The following is an 18,671-nucleotide window of genomic DNA, read 5'->3' on the forward strand; positions in this document are numbered from 1 at the left end:
TGTGCAAGTTTTTTTTTAATTTTGAAAGATCTGATTTTGCCAGAATCCATCATAAATAGAATATTTACCCTTATGTGAATTTCAGACAATTTTACCATAAACATTTGAAACTAATAACAAAAATTAATAGGGAAATTGTTTAAAATTGCATATGATAGGTATTTTATACCATGCCAATCAAAATACGATTCCAACAAAATCTTCAAAATTTAAATATAACGTGTACTATAAATTATTTAAGTTTTTAACAATTTGCTAAAAATTCGGAACAATGAGGCATAGCACTGAATTCGCGAAATCCCTACGACATTTACTATGATAGCGAAATCAGCACTTGTATATTGTTAATGAATATGTTAACTCTAATTCACGTGCAGGTTAGGTAATAATATTTTGATAAAATCAAAATTTTAACCTACAGCTACCTAACCGAAATAAAGGTGAGACTGGGCTAGGGTGTTAGGGTTATATTTGAAAAAAAATATTATTTTAATGTAATTTGGGTCATTGTATTTTATGGGCTTTCTAATTCTTGATCCTACCCTTATATACAATATAGATGGGATTATGATTTTGATGTAAATTGTTAAATTAATTTAAATGTGGGAATCGGTTTAGGTAATAACAGATTTGTTGACAATAAATTTGGATCAGCCAACGATCAAAATTTTTGTTATTATAATTTTATAATCTACTGGTTAAATCACAAGAAGTATCAAAAAAATTTTAAATAATTAATCTAATCATTCAAATACAAGTTATATTATAGATTTTGTTTTATATGTAACTAAATTTTTGTATTTATTGTAAAATATGGTAAGAATTTTAATATTAATTTGATGATTCAGTTTTAACTTATTAAAAATTAAACACAGGATCATTTAACCCTTCATAGAACGGGTAAAAAAAAGATACGAAAGACAGGTGGGGTTCACTTGGACCCAATTTAGATACCTATTTCTTAAAATCAAATTAAGTCATAGCTTTCCTATTTTGAACATATATTAATATTAAATAAACTCTAATAAAGAACTGTTATTTTAAGATTATATTCTTATTTTAGAATTTTAAACAGCATTTGCTAAGAGAGTCCAAAAAGTGACAAATTTCTTTAAAATGTCACAATATGATATAAAAAATAAAAATAAAATTGATGGTGTATAATGTTTATCTAAGGTTCAAATATTCATATAATTTTTAATAATAATATTGATGTATAAAAAAGTTATTTATGCTTAATATATCAATGCTAAAACAGAGAAACCAGGTTGAATCTATGCAGAAGTTTCAAAAAGCCTTTATAACTCATGAAGTATTCAACTCAATCAAAATTAATTTTGCACATAAAAATATTAAACTACTAAAAGATCCAGGCAAAAATATCTAAATAATTTTAAGGAATAAAGTTTCTAAAATGACTTGGGTCTGCATAGTCCTACCGGTACTATGAAGGGTTAATATTCAACAAGCCAAGCTGATATTTTCAATTTAACAGATCTTTAACTTGTATTTTAAAATACAAAAGGCTTTTTTAAAGATGTACTATTATTCTTAGCCCCCCTTTTAAAAAAAATTAAATATATTCCCATGTATATATGACTCAAAATCAATAAAATAAAATTGATTGAATTGATAGAAAATTCTGTGGAGCTAATCTGGTTTGCCTTATTAAAAAATACTTATATACCTCGTCTAGATTTCTTCCAATGAAAAAAAATGTATTTATTATTATAAGATGCTTGCGAGAGCAACAATATCGTTCGCTTGTTGGAAGGTTTTATCCATAAAGGACACACATGCCTTGTTTTTGAGCTTCTGGAGACGAATCTATACGACTACCTGAAGAGGAGGAGCTTTGAGCCCATGAGCCTTCCTGAGATTAGATGCGTCATTTTACAGGTTCTCGTCGCTTTGCGTAGGTAAATATGGTGTGCTCTGCCATTTATATTCATATTTATTCATTATACAATTTTTTTGAATCAAAATAAAATGCTCAAAATTGAGACATGGTGTCGCCTGAATATGGGAGAGTTATCTAACCAAGGTTGAGCACGTTACTTGAAAAAAAATTAACGGTTATCGTTATTCAAAGTGAAAACATACTGTTAAGTTACAGCCCTCTTATAAAGATTGACGACTTAGAACATGTAACGGTTAAAGAAGGCTTTTCGTAACATAATTAAAAATAAGAATGAATAAAATTCGAAAAATGAGTAATTTTTTTTATTGATTTATTACCTATAAATCTAAAATATAAAACAGTAGAACAGAAAATAGTTTATCCTATTAATATTTGTTAATTAAATGTAATTGTCAGAAAATTATCATTTTCATCATTAAAGGGGATAATTTTTCAAATAAAACATTATTTTTATCTCCTGTTTATCTATTAGTTAAATTTGCGAACTAAAATAAGAGTTCTACTGAAGCTAAGGAAGGTACCTAATTAATGGTTAAACAAAATTTGAATTTGAAGTTTTTGATATCTTTTTTATGACTTAAAAATGTGATTGATATTGTAATAAAAATTTATAATTTAACAAACGCGTTATATAAAATATAGCAACATTTGATCCGCGAAGTCCCTTTTTTAATCCTTTTTAATATTTAAAAATTTTATAAACTAATCAGTAAAATATCGCCGATCTCACGACCCCTTCCTTTTATTTCTTCTAACATGATTTCTAGATATATTTTCCTTCGTCAGTCTTCAAATGTGCATGTCATGTTAACGTTAATTATTTTTATTTTTGAAAATATTTGCTGCAAAATAATTATTCATTCCTCATTTTGAAGTTATTTATCTTTTATAATTCAAAAAAAGAAATGAAATTTCTTTGAATAAAAACAATAGCTCACAGGGGATAGCAGCTTTTAATATAATGTTAATCGCCTCGAGGCATTATCATATTGTTTTTCCCAGTGATTCATGAATGAAAGAAAATTTGCTTTTCGATATTAATTTTTATGTCTATTTTATAAATTAATTGTTATTATTTTCAGAAAATTCCAGATATATAATTCCATATTTATACAAACTGCTTTCTCAAACCTCATGTTTTTGTTATATTTTCTAAGATTTCAAATAATTTATATTCACTTTTCAGTCATTATTTTTCTTTTGTTCTATTTTTTTATTTTCTTGAATGAAGAGAAAAAATTCTTTTGACTTTGAACTTTATTTTATAAAAGTTTGTTCACTTCAAATCATAATTAACGCCGATTATCATCTTTTCTATTGTCTCCAAAAACTGGCCATTTTTTATTCGATATTTTATTGCTATTCATGTTGTATGGTCATTTTATTTGTCTTAAGCCATGATTAAAAGGTCAATTTTTTCATATTAACATGTTCAAGAAACTAGTAAATAGTTTGGGTCTGATAAAATGAATATTTATATGAATCTAATTATTAACCTAATTTGTAATATATGTAAATTCGATTAGCACGATAATTTAATATTACATTTCACAGGTTAGTAAAATTATCTCACTTTTGACAAGTGAGGATACTGAGAAAAAAATCACATTGATTTAACTTTTTCAATTAATTCATTTAATATTTCTAAATTTATCTTCTCTAAATTCAACTGAGAAAATCTTAAGAAATAAGAAATATTAAAAAAAATGAACCACTGACATAAATATCCTATCCGGATAAAAACCCTAGACAAAAAGACACTGAACAAAAATACCTAATTTTCAAAAAATATTTAAATGCCTTAAAAGAGGAAACTTATTTTAAATTACCCTTCTTTTTAAGAATTTAAAATGTTTCCTAAAATTAGGTTATTTTTGTCCAGTGTTTTTCATGATATCAATGATTCAAAAATGAATAATGGATTAAGAAATGGATTTAAAATTCGCTATAAAAAAATAGGTTGAAAAAATTGGGCCTAATTCACGCCGACCTCAAACCCGAAAATATTATGTTGGTCGATCATAATCGATGTCCCTTGAGGGTTAAATTAATTGATTTTGGATCGGCCAGTCATTCCTCGAGGGTTATTCGGACAACCTATCTCCAATCTCGTTATTACAGGTTTATTTATTTTAGTTTTTATATCTTCTAAATATATATTTTTTATATTTCTGAATATTATTAATAAATCATATTTTTCTTCCAACCAAAAATATTGCTTAGAGCTCCGGAGATAATATTAGGTCTTCCTTTTGCTGAAGGAATAGACATGTGGTCTCTGGGCTGTGTAGCGGCTGAACTCTTTTTGGGTTGGCCTCTCTATCCTGGTTCTTCCGAATACGACCAAGTAAAACTCCTTTTTCAAATATATCTTCTAGATGAGTATCTATAAACATTATAATAATGGTGTGAAATATGTTTTTGGTATTTAATTTCGCTTTGATATATGGGTGTCATTTTAAAACAAAACCTCTTAGCGGTATGTATATAAGGATGTGGCTTAAATTTTTTCTCGATAAATAGTTGCAATTAGACTCGGAAAGTCTAACCTGAGCCTTCACTCTGCATATAAATACAATCAATTTCGTTAGTGACCATTAAAAAAATGGTTAAATAAATTTAAAATATATAATTTTTTAAAAAAATCTCTTTTAGATCAGGTTCATATCTCAGACTCAAGGCCTGCCCCCTCAGCATATGTTGAATGTTGCCGTAAAAACCGAACAATTTTTCTGCAAAGAGAGTAATGGGAAATACCATTATTGGAGAATGAAAGTATATTCAACATATAAAAATTTTTATTAATCATTTTCATGAATTTTTTTTACTATTTTTTATTATCTTGGCTAACTTGTTTGCATTTGATACATATTAATAATTTATATGTATAGTAAAATGATTATTTAAAAAAATAAGACATCTAAGGAATACGAAGATACCACTAATATTCATCCTAACGAAACTCGGAAATATATCTTCAACAATTTGGACGATTTGGTCAACATAAATGTATTGATTTTAATTCTCTGTTTATATTTGGCCTATTTAAAAACGAATACGATTCAAATAATTCTCTATTCATATTTGTAACCAATTACTTGAATAATTTGTTAAAAATATATAATTAAAATTATTCTACAAAAATATAAAATTATATTTAAAATTTAATTAAAATTTTGAATTAAAAAACTTTAAAAAAAACCATTAATGACCTTCATGCATAATTGAGTGATTTTATCCAATAAGCAGGTTCCTTCTGAAAAGATCTGATTGATTTAAATATTTCTTCCAAAATGAAAATTGGAGAAGGGTTCTTAGTTTCACAAATCATTATAACTTCTGATGTTTGGGGATGCTTATCTAGCAGTTTTTGGTATGATACCGCGTCCACTGGAGCAAGTGTGTCAAAGGAGCTGCATAGTCTAAGAGCACCATTTATGTCCAGGTTGTTTATTTTATTGTCAATTACCTTCATCTTGAATTTTAAATCATCCTATTTTTTGTTGCAGGTGTTAGTTATGATATCATTGAGTTCATAATTGATATTAGAAGATGCTAGTTTAATATTCCTAGTGAAGGAATTACTATTCTCAGCAGGAATTTGGAAAGATTTGTGGCCGAATAAAAGAAAAGCTGACCATGCATTCTTAGAAGATAAGTTTTTTAACAGCCTATTAATGCATTGAATTGAACATAATTGGTAGAAATAGTTTGTCGGGCACCTCTTGTAATTCTGGAAATCAAAATATCAGGGATGTTAGAGTTTGATGTTACGGAGCTGTGAGGGATTGTTAGGAGAGGAATAGATGGGATATTGCCAGAAAGGGGGTATCTTTGTCCATTCACACTATGGGCCATTAAACGGCCATTCAAGTATTAAAATAGGGTAACTCACACAAAAAATAGTATGATTTAAAATTCAAGGTGAAGCTAATCGACAATAAAATAAATATCCTAGACATAAATGGTGCTCTTAGTCTATGCAGCTCCTTTGACACACTTGTTCCAGCGGACGCGGTATCATAACAAAAACTGCTAGGTAAGCATCCCCAAACTTCGGACTACAACGATTTGTGAAATTAAGAACCCTTCTCCAATTTTCACTTCGGGAGAAGTATTTAAATAAGTCAGATCTTTTCAGAAGGACGTGGCCCCTGGATTTGAAGGCATTATTTCTTCGAGATTTAACCACTCCTATCCTCAACAGTCAAACCTGTTTATTGGATAATATCACTCAATTATTCAACAAGGTCATCAATGGTGACTTCCCAGATTTCGCAAGGGCCCTTTTTTTGAGTCAAACTTGTCGCCCTGTGAAAAAAGAATAGTGATATCAGGTCTATTGCCATTGGTGCTGTGTATAGGAGATTATGTTCCAAGCTTATAGCTAGGAGGATTTCTGCACAAGTATCTAACATACTTTTTCCTCTTCAGTTAGGTGTCGGAACGAGCTCATTATGTGAAGTGGCTGCACATATAACTCGTATTTATGTTCAGAATACTACAATCGCTTAACACCTTGTTAAAATCGATTTTAGAAATTCTTACAATAGCCTTCACAGAAAAGTAATCATTTCACAATTTATAAAACATTTCCAAGTTTTTACAAACTACCTTTCATCCTATGAGAAACCATCCCATTTGGTATTTAGCCATTATGTCTTATTCTCTTCTAAAGGTATTCAGCAGGGTGATCCCTTGGGCTACATATTATTTTGTCTGGGAATCCATAATTTGATAACTAAAATAAAAACTGCTCGCTTCCCCTACATATGGTACATTGATGATGGGGCCATCTCCGGCGATTCTGCTGAGGTGGAAAAGGCTGTTAATATTATTAAGGCCTCCAGTGACAGTCTTGGACTTGTAAATAACTTAACCAAAACCGAATATTGTGAAATCAATACAATTCCATTAAATGTTTTTGGTGTTAGGCTATCCCTTGGAAATTTACCTCAGTTGGGCTCTCCCATTGGTGAGGAATCAGTTCTTTTTTTTGCGATATGAACGTTATTTTTGAAAATTTAAAACGCATTCTTTCCTGTCTCGGCTCACAAGGCCTTTTTTCAATTAGGAATTTTTTTAACTCCCTAAAATCTTTTACTCTCTACGATCGACCTTATTATTTTTAGAGACAGTAAGATTCGAAACCAGAATATGAGCCATTCTTGTAACTGCTTAAACATCAAGTTTATAGACATAGCTTGACATCAAACTAAACTTCCTTCCAAACATGGTGGTCTTTGTATAAGATTCCCAATGTCGATTTCAATGTAGATTAATTGACCAACATCTGTCAGTCTAAGATCCTTTTTTGAATACAGCTAGGACAGAGTGGGCAAAATCCTTCATACCACAACCCTATTTTCGATCCCCGTAAAACAGAGGAATTGTGATCTACCACTTGTGAAAAACTCTGTTGATTACCTTATTTCGAGTATTTCACCTTTGGCTAGTTCCACATTCATTGAACTTATCAAGGATCGGGGATATGAATTTTTAGATGTTATTCTATTTAGCAATCAACTTGAATTGGACAACCACGAGCTCAGCTATGCTCTATGTAGCCTCAACATTCCTTTCTCATTACCATATAAATGCAGCAAATGTCATACCGATTTTGACAATATGGCGCTGAATCCTTTACATTGCAATATCCCGGTCGGCAAACCCGACACTCGAGATGCAATCAAATCATATCTTGCAATTAGGTCAGCTGGTTTTCCTACCTCACTGGAGCCTTCTAATCTCTTTTCCGATGGCAGGCGTCCTGATAGAATCACACGAATTCCATAGTCACATCACAAGTAAAGTTTTTAATATGGTATTTTTCTTGTCTGGACACGAACTCCCTTTCCAATTTTAATAAAGACACTCTGAACAGAGCGAAAAATTTTAAGATCTCCAAATACAGCGCTGATTTTTCTAAGCATATTCGTACCAATCATTTGCCCCACTTTAACAACATATGGTGATTTGGCTAAAATGCTTTTTAAAGACGTTGGCCTCTTAATCAGGAAAAATTCTGGGGAGCCTCATGAAGGCTTTTACTTAAGGTAGAGGATCGCTTAGCTATTCTTGAGGCTAATTATGTTTGTTTTATTAATTCAATCTCTCCTGGTGATTAAAGGGGGTCGGGGTTGAATAAATGTGCTGGTTTATATAGCTATAATATCTTATTTTTTTAAACAATATTATCTTCGCTTTTAGACATATTGTTTTATTATTATTACTGGCTGGTTCATCAAATTTTTATAATATTAAGTAATTTTATATGAAATATGAATATTTTCAATAAAAAGAAAGAAAAACTTGATTTTTAATATTGCATAAATTTAAATAAAATAAAATTTCATTTTTATTGAATTTTAATTAACAAATAAATAAATTTATTAATATTTAAAAAATAATTTAATTTATGCATTAAATTTAAAAAAGCGGTGGAGGGCGCTCCTCTACTCCAGCTCTAAAAGGGGACAGCTCCTCCTGATTTTTTAAATTTTGAAAAAGTGTAATGGCGCTCCAGGAGCGCCGCATCTTAACAACACTGACCTTACTTTCAAACAAAAATTATTTTTAAAAAAATTGTGCTTTCTTTAGTAAATTTTAATAAAAATAAATTCCCTTGCCTCGTAATATAACTTTATTCTTGGTTAAAAATCTTTGTAAATGTTCAAAAATTATTTTTAGGAAATATAAAGATAATTTCAAGCAAACAAAAAAAATACACAAAATAAAAGGTTTATCCTTGAATAATATAACCTTAAAATTTTTTGGGTACATTTTATTTTAGGAAATAAGATAAAAAGACTAATATTTTTGCAATATTTATAATGTACACAAACATGCATATATAAGGCATCCGTTAGCCTAGCATCTGCCACTGCCCAAACAGATGATTTTGGACCCGAAGCTGGATCCAAGTTGGCTGCTATGATTGATCGACTGGACAGAAAATGGTTTGTTTGCATGGTGAAAAGGATGCTGGCTCTCGATCAAGAATCACGTGTGAACCCAGAGACGGCTTTATGCCGAGAACCCTTCTTGGTTATGAATCACATCCATCCCAGATATTGCCAGCACCCATCGTAATTGCCATTACATTATAGTTTTTAATATATCTAAGGACAAATTATTCATTTCTATATTTCCTTTATTACAATCCATAAAATGTATTTACCTGTTAAAAATCTAATCCTTTTTTTTGAATTAGTATTTACTTATCAAAAAAACATGGAGACTGGATTATATCGTTACATATTTTTTTAATAAAAAATACGCTTGTCAGGATTCTGAGATTAAAAGGAATTTTTTTTTCACCAAAATCTCTTGATATAATTATATAAAGATTAGTGGAAACTTTCTTTTGCTTTCGATTTTCAATCAAATACTATCTTAGGAACTTGGCTATGACTAAATGTTTGTGAATCATTTCCCATTTTTAGGCATATACGTATAACCCTTCAATTACAGTTAGAGCGAATTTGCGGTGAATTACAAAATTCGCTAACAGCATATTTTGTATACTTCAGAGCGAATTCGCGCTAACTGTGAATGCAGGGTAATTGCTCAAATATATATATTTTAATAAATTTTTAATCTTTTCAAAAATTTTATATTAAAAATTTGTTTAATTCTTCTAATTGCACGTTAACCCAAATTTAATCCAGCATTGAAAATGCCGTCAAAATTCTAATACAATGTCCCAACTCTTTCTTGGGTTGCTCTGGGTTAACTGATACCCTTAACATATTCCATCGTTTCAAGCAACAAAAGAGGTTATATTTGTTGGAAAAACAATCTTTAGATGAAATAAATATTGCCGCTAATTTTAATAACAATACTACTAAGGGTATCATAAATGGATTGAACCTCAATAATCTTAACACCAATAGTATCCAACATAAGGGTTCCTCTCAGTATCTGAAACCTTTAGTGAAGGGTAAAAGCAATCATTACCTTCCAACTCCGTTAACCTTATATGAAAACATGAATAATATCGTCCACAATTTCAGCGGCATCAATCATGTTCAAGCTATTGATAGTAACGTTCCCCAGCCATCTTCTAAAACAAACAAGATTAAATCTAAAACTATCAAACACAACCATAATAACACCAACTCTAATTACGAAGAATTGTTACTTATGAAAGCTATAGCAGAACGTGACTTTTTAAATCGAGTTATGACTGTCCGCTCTAGAGAAGGAGAAAGGGCTGCTAATGACGGTGGTCAAGAATGGGAGAAGGGCAGACACGATTTGATGCGCAAGCTGGCTACAACCTGCATACATCCATATCAAGAATACCAACCTTACCAGTTTCCTTCTACCGAGGGATATCCAACAATGGTGGCACCTCCTTCAGACGATAATAATGGATATGTTCATGGCGGCAAAAAAATACCAACGAATGATCTTAGACTTTTCAAACTTTTACATCGGCAGCAAAACGATCAATCATCTATTAATTTAAATCCCTTGTCTGAAATTCCGCACGCTTCCATCCACCCATCCTTGCTTCTCAATGCTACAGGAGCGCCGAACAATGATAACTTAGGAGTTCCTGTTCTTCCCCCTTCCAACGAGTATTATATTAACATGGCTGCAGCTATGCTTCATCATTCAAGCAACGTGGTGGGCCCTATGCTAGTTCCGGCTAATTTTGATAATAGGAACGTAAATGGTCGAATAGACGAAAAATTAGGAGGATATGTTGTTGACGATAAAATAGAATCCTTGATTTCTTCACCATTTTTTCCTCAGCAGGCAATTCCAGTTCCATTTTTGTTTCCTTTAGTTCAGCCCCCGCCCCCTCCTTGTTCTTCTAAAGAACAACTTTACCATTATTATTACCATTATTATTATCACCACTATTTCCTCAACAATGCCAGAAATAGCCACCCACCTAATAATATAATGATTAACAAAGTGAATCCCTTAATCAATGTACATTTATCGTCAGAACCTAATTATGTCCCCTTACATTCCGAGGCCTTAACAGCCCCTTATCATCTTCCTTTAAATATGAATAACGATATCGATTATAATAAAATCAGCGATATTAGTAATAATAATAACGATCTCGGCAGACGAATCAATAATGCTAACCTCAAATATTTGGGGAAAGAAAACATAGACTCCTTACTCTGGCGACAAATAGCTTCCCTTACCGCATCATCTGCTCCCAAGCCTTTATCTAAGCCCGATCGGATCAATGACAGTAACCATTTGCGTAACGATATTGACAAACTATTGAGAGTTAACAATATAGGCACAGAAATGGACGATGGTTTGATTACCAATGCCAATTACGAGTTGTTCACTAAATTTGGACGGCCCAGAGCCAGTACATTATTGATAATCATATAAAAGTGTTACCTATTGTTAATGTATAATTATATTTTTCACAACATCTATAGCAGATGACGAAATGGATGTATCGATGGACCCGAAGGATAGAATAAGCACACGTTCATCTCGGAATCTACAAAAAGTTTTATTTTATATATTTTTTCGTTTATTCATATTTTTTCAGAACATCGATTCATCATTTCTGCCAGACTCTAACGAAAATAATCTATCATACAATAATAACAATAACTCTGGAAGTAGCAATAGAAATACGAACAATCTCTATCTATGGCACTATCCCGAAATAGAAAGTTCTCACAATAATTCAGAAAACTCTCGCTCCCAAAACGCAAATTTTGTTCATTTCCCTCCCACACCATTTAATAAATTCTCTAATGACATTAATAATATCGAAAAGCCTGAAAATAATTTGGTAAATTCAAATTATATGGCTGCCAATCGTTGTTCGAGAACGCATGGACAAAATATAGGGAAAAAATACAACAAAAAGACAAATATTTTAAACCGCGCCTTGATGGACGTGAACGAGCCCATTAATAATGAATCCAATAATAATTGCGATTTAAATATTAATTTCTGCCAAAACAAGGAAAACATCAGCGCTATCAATATAGCGCCTTGGAATTTGGGCTTCAATATGGCACTTCCGATGGAGTAATTACTTAATTCATTATAAAATATATAACTTTTATTTACAACAATCGATTCCTAGGTTCAGGATAAGTTGGCTTAATTTCATAAATGATAACAAGTTTTACCGAAAAATTGGCACCATAAAGAATATTTTTGATTTTTTAAATTATTGATACTCTTCGATACATTAGCATAGCTAGGAATTTTCTTTAGGTGGGTCCATACCTCTAATGACCTGGGTGGCTTTGCCCCCAGACCGCCGTTAACGGCCTTTGGACCCTTTCCAACCTTCGGCCGGGCTTATCTTATAGATTATGCTTATTTATACTTTTTATAAAACATAAAATTCTTAGAAATATTATCGTTCATTTTAATTAAGTAACACAAAATTCGACATTTAGGTGCGTCCAAAGTCAGTTTTATTTTTTAAAAAAAATAAATTTATCATTGAAATTTACAAAATTGAGTTTAACGCATAATATATAAATGCGAAAATCATTTTTTTGAAATTTTTTTTGACTTTATGATTTCCCTAGGTGCTAAGAATATATGTTGTAGAGATCTGCAAAAGTAGGCCCTGCCTGAGCTGACCTATTTTTTAGAAAAATATCGGGTTCGGGCTGGGTCGGGCCTAATATTTAAAAAAAAATTCGGGCCGGGCCGGCTATGAAAATATTAAATTTATCAATTTTATGTTAAATCATATTATACCAAAAAAGGCGCCAATATTTTATATGTAAAATAAAAATATTTAAAAAAAATTGATTAAAACAAATTACGATTTAAATTGTTAGATTTTGAATATAAGTTTTAATATTTATCTATACTTAAATACATAAACCTAAACTAAAACAAAATATATTTTTAAAATATTTTTGGTCTACTTTACTATTAATATTTTTCCTAAAAATATTATCAGATTAAGCTGACTTGGGGAAATAAATGATAAGATAATCACATATCATTTTAAAAGGAAAAAAATGATTTTACAGGGCATATACATATCGTAATTTTTAAAGGGATCAGAACTCCGGGATCATCGCGGATTTTAAAGGGATAACTAAAAAATTAGGGTTTTAAGTTAAGGAATGATAATACGGTATTATCACGTTTTAATCATGATAAAGAGGAATCTTATTTTACAAAGCGTTTTATTTTATTTCTTTTTAATTTTATTGTTATTTATTAATTTTCAATGTTATTTTTTTGGCCTTATGAAATAAGATATGTCTAATATAGGGTATCAATCGATAGATCAAAAGATCTATTCAACTGGAGGTCAATATCTCCCCCTTAATGGGTCTAGGTCTGAGGGGTTAGGAATATTTTTATCAAAACAAAATATCGATATGGGTATTAAATAATAGCTAATTTTAATATCTTTTGACTGAAAGTCTTCATTCTTGGTCTTAATGAGTATGACTTGGTCTGGGGGGCGGGGTGGATAGAGGGGGAGGGTGGGGCAAAAAAATAATTTTTTTGATATGGGTATCCAAATAAAAGGTAATTAGAATATATTTTATTGTAATAATACTAATAGAGGGCGGGTCTAGGTCGTGGGGGGGGGGGGGGGTCAGGAATATTTTTATCAACACAAAATATCGATATGTGTACCAAATAAAACAATTTAAATATCTCTCAACTGTAATAATTATACTCTAAATAGGCGGGGGATCTTAAGCGCTCAGGAATATTTTCATAAACATAAAATATTGATAGAGGAATTAAATAAAAGGTATTATAAATTTCTTTTGACTGAAAGTATTTATTATCTTAAAGGGTTGGACGTGATCTGGGAATGGGGGGGGGGAGGTAATAATTAAAATTGATATGGGCATCAAATTAAAAGTAAATAAAAGTAGGCGTGTTAAGATGTCATGAATATTGTTATTAACACAAAATATCAATATGTGGGTATCATATAAAAGTTAAATACAACATATTTAGACTTCAATATTAAATATCACTATAGCAGGGGTCTTATATAGTAAATGCTCTTAAAAACTTATTGTACCTTAATAGATTAATATTTTTAAATCTTAAATTGTAAACCATCAATTCACAAATTTAAAAATGACATTATAAATTATTCTTTTTACAGTTATAAATTACTATACTTCTTTACAAGCAAATCATCCCTATTATTATGCTTCATTTTAAACCATATAATGAACACATATTTTATTTGATAATTGAAATTTAGAATTAATTTTGAACAATTATTTATTATTTACACAAATAATATTTAAGTGACATTTTGTGGAACAATTAATCCCATTTTTAAAACATTGGCATCTCTTATTTGCAACTTTTTGGCAATTGCAAATTGATTTACAATTAATTACCAGATGCACTTCTTGATGTTATTATGGAGATGGCCTTATTGGGAATAGTTAAATTGGTAAATTTTATTGATTTATGAACGTTCGTTTTTAAAAATGGGGAATATTAGTTTTAACTAGTGCTGTAAACATTTCTAAAAAAATCGAATACGTTCAAGTTCACTTTCAAAATAAAGGAACGCGTTCACGTTCATGAACCGTTCAAAATTATGATAAATTTTTTTTAAAATTTTCTAATATAAATAAATGTCTTATATTTATTAACACAATATTAGCCATGTTAAAAAATAATATAGTTTTATTTTGATAATATAATTATAAATTCAAAATAATATATCAAATAAAAAGATATTTTTATTTATAAAAAATTTTCTTATTAATTTTTAATAACAATATTTTTCAAAATTTTCTTCTTAGATAAGAACGCTTGGCAGTTAATACGGCATTGGCCATACTAAAAACACGCTCAAGAGTTGATGAGGTGATTGCGGTATTATACTTAATAAATAACTCTTTTAACGTGGGGAATTTATTAAAAATATTTATTGTTTTGTTATTTGCTTCAAAAAATTGAGATAAGTTATACTCCTCCAATCCATTCTCTACTTCCTCTACAAAAAAAAGGATATCTCGAAATTAACAGTTCTTGCATTATCATTTCTAGGGTTTTCAAAGCATTTTTTTCAATAATGATATAAGTTTATTTTTAATAGGTTCGTTCTGTGGAAGTTTTATCCATGACCATTGAAGCTTGAATACTGGATGTATAATTGCAGAAAGAACATATTGATCTTCATATATATGTTCAAATCTTTAAAAAAATAAAATATATGTAATTAATTGAGAGTGATAGGTTTAATACCTTTTATTAATCCCATTTAATACGGCGTCTATCAATGGTTGGCCATATTTGAGGCCACAATTTTTTCTAATTTTAAAATAACTATCGTTATTGTTGGGGTCAAATCTCAAATGCATTTTTTCTTCAAATTTAATGATTTTACGTTATATTATATAAAATAAAATAATTAATATTACAATCAAATGTCGTTTTAAATTGGAACCTGAAGATTTTGACAATATAATACTTTTTGGGCACATTTTACACCTAGTAAGCATTGAATTAGTTCCTTCAATATAGGATGTTACTGTAAAACATTTATCATATTTGGAAATGGTAATGATAATTTATCTGATTTTGGATTTTCAGAATCAGATGATGAGGATTAAATAATAATATCCATGCTTATGCTAATCTATTAAATTAAAATATAAACAATAAAAAAATTAATAAACTATGTGTTAAAAAAAATTGAAATGTGATAAGGAAATACGCAGCCGATTAAAAAATATAAATAATACTTTTTTAAAAAAAAATCGGAAATATTAAATTTTTCAAATAAATAAAAAGAAAAAGTATTTTTAAAATTGAACGAACGTTAAATTCGAACGCGTTCTTCATAAAAAGGAACACGTCACGTTCAAAGTTCGTCAAAAATAAAAATGCCGTTCATCATTTTTGAATGCGTTCGTTTACAACACTAGTTCTAACCCATAGTTTCTCGCCCTCCATTTGGATAATTTCGGCTTCAATATTTTTTAGGGCATAGATTTGATCTATCATTTTTATTTATTGGGATCAGTACGTGATCCCCAATGGATAATTTTATTTTTGTAAACATTATCTTGCATAATCCTATCTATTAAATATGCAATAAACGAAGGCAGTCTAGCTAAAATATTTTTGATGCTTATGCCTATTGAGTTTGTAGTATTTTTATCTTTCAATTATATTGTGTTGCCTATTTTATAGTTCGTTCTTTCCAAAGAACATATTCAATATTGTAAGATGATTCGTAGGAATTTCCCCCTTTTATTTTGTGAGTGATCACTTATGATAAAACCTTCAGCCACATCTTAGCAAAATTTATGCCCTGTGTTAATTTTTTTATCGAGATTAAAATAATTTGTGAATTTTGGAAAAGGAAATTCCATATCATCATCATTTTACAGGGATATTACTTTGTCGATATGATCTGTACTAAAATTATCTTCATTATCAATCTCTACTTTCGACATTTAAAATTTTTAATATTTTTGAAATATATATTTATTTACTTACAATGCATATTTTTAAATGTAAATTAAATTTCAAAATAAATTAAAAAGATTATGATTTTAGAATTAATTATAAAATTATTATAATAATTTTTTGCTATTTTTTTTAGTAGCTAGCTATCGCTCTTTTTATAAAAAAGGTAGCACGCTAAAGCTATCGATATTAAAAGAAATAGCTATAGAATAACGTGCTACATTAAGAACCCTGCAATTTAAATATTTCGGGTTTAGGATTCGAACCGAAAAAAGGATTTAAAAAATTGTTTTATCTTTATTCTTTTTTATTTCTTAAAATTCTATCCAAATGGAAATTTTGTTAATATGTTGAGGGCCTGGCTACTAAAGAAAGGCTAAGCCATTCTTAACAAGGTTTGTGTTTTGACAGAAAATTTATAAATATCCTAAATCTTAATTTATACTAAAGGAGATTAGGAATAAACGCATAGAAGAATGATTTTGATCAAATAAATTTTATATTATGTAGACCAACCCCAACCATTAATACATTAAATTGCGATCTATCTATAATTTTATGTGAAAGTTAATTTTATAATATGCAGAATATATATGTAGAATATATTTATTGATAAATAACGGACTTCCCAAGTATTTGATAACCATATACAATTTATATATTATGAAAATTTTATACAAATTCTGACCACCTAATTTTTAGACCCGACCATTTACTGCTATTTAATATTATAGTCTTTAGAGATTTCCATTACCTTATATTTGAAACTCATATCAAATTATTATTTTTAAACCCTCCCTTCTTTGAACCTAATCCAACTTATTAAGAGACCAAGAGTGAATGCTATTATTTTAGTAGAAAAATATTTTAATTGCTTCTATTTTATAGTGATATTAATATTTGTGTTGATAAAAATTTCCTAGCCCTCAAGACGCCCATTTAGAGTTTAATTATTATTACAATTAAAAAATTTTTTAATAACCTTTTATTTGATACCCTTATCAAAAAAATTATTTTTTGCCCCCCCCCCCCTCCCAGACCAAATCATATCCATCAACACCAAGAATGAATATTTGCAAAAGATATTTAAATTAGCTTTTATTTGATACCCATATCGATATTTTGTGTTGATAACAATATTCCTGACCCCCAAGACCTAGACCCGCCCTCTATGAGTGATTATTATTATTACAATAAAAAAATATTTTAATTACCTTTTATTTGATACCCATATCAAAAAAAAATATTTTTTTGCCCTCCCCCCTCCATCCACCCTCCAGACCAAGTCATACCATCAAGACCAAGAATGTAGACTTTCAATCAAAAGATATTAAAATTAGCTATTATTTGATACCCATATCGATATTTTATTTTGATAAAAATATTCCTCACACCCAGACCTAGATCCGCCCTCTATGAGTGATTATTATTATTACACTAAAAAAATATTCTAATTACCTTTTATTTGACCCATATCAAAAAAAATTATTTTTCTGCCCCCCTCCACCACCATGCACCTTCCCATACCAATTCATTCCTATCAACACCAAGAATGAATACTTTCAATCAAAAGATATTAAAATTAGCTATTATTTGATACTCATATCGATATTTTGTTTTGATAAAAATATTCCTCACCCCCCACTCGCACATTTAGGGGGAGATATTCACCTCCAGTTGAATAGATCTTTTGGTTAGCTATCGATTGCTACCCTATATTAGACATATCTTATTTCATAAGGCCAAAAAAATAACATTGAAAATAAATAACAATAAATTTTTTTTTAAAATAAAGAAAAGCGTTTTGAATTAAGTTTCTTCTATATCATGGTTCAAACGTGATAATACCATATAGTTCTTTATCCTTTAAAAAATTGAATTCTTAAAGGGATCCCTTTGTGAAGATCCCGGATAGTTCTGATCCCTTTAAAAATGACGACATATATATTCTTTTATAACAAAATACCTATATAATTTTTATGCAATTATTAAATAGCATATTACAAATTTGTTTGATTGGCTGATGTACTATCTTTTCCTAGTAAAACTGGGTAAAAAAAGATATATGGCGGTTAATTTAAAATGCAAAGAATCATCCACCAATTTTTGGGCAGGCTGCAGTTACCTGTTCGCGCATTCTTGCTTAAACGCTTATAGGCATTATGATAGTGAAAGGAGCCTATACCCACTTTAAAGAAATTTTTTTTATTTGGTATGGGTTGGAACAGTTAAATTTAATTTTTACTGAATTGAGGCTAAATATATTTACAGCTAAGTTCATGTGATTAGTACTGAGATGAATTTTTTATAA

General features: G+C 29.5%; 1 protein-coding gene across 2 annotated transcripts in view; it reads left to right on the forward strand.

Annotated features, from left to right (window-relative positions):
- Nucleotides 1-18,671, forward strand: part of LOC135926233 (uncharacterized) — a 31,093-nt gene that overhangs the window by 8,780 nt on the left and 3,642 nt on the right. The window contains exons 3-11 of one of the 2 annotated variants that reach the window (XM_065462028.1): nt 1,736-1,919; nt 3,881-4,042; nt 4,145-4,268; nt 4,577-4,696; nt 4,838-4,930; nt 8,780-9,009; nt 9,592-11,267; nt 11,344-11,414; nt 11,457-11,947. In XM_065462028.1, coding sequence (XP_065318100.1) covers nt 1,736-1,919; nt 3,881-4,042; nt 4,145-4,268; nt 4,577-4,696; nt 4,838-4,930; nt 8,780-9,009; nt 9,592-11,267; nt 11,344-11,414; nt 11,457-11,947 — 3,151 coding nt within the window. Of the gene's footprint in view, nt 1-1,735; nt 1,920-3,880; nt 4,043-4,144; nt 4,269-4,576; nt 4,697-4,837; nt 4,931-8,779; nt 9,010-9,591; nt 11,268-11,340; nt 11,415-11,456; nt 11,948-18,671 lie in introns of both variants that reach the window. The other variant, XM_065462027.1, reaches the window with a different exon arrangement.

This window comes from Gordionus sp. m RMFG-2023, chromosome 3 (assembly GCF_954871325.1).
Source record: "Gordionus sp. m RMFG-2023 chromosome 3, tfGorSpeb1-WG-v2, whole genome shotgun sequence".
Lineage (NCBI taxonomy): Eukaryota > Metazoa > Nematomorpha > Gordioida > Chordodea > Parachordodidae > Gordionus > Gordionus sp. m RMFG-2023.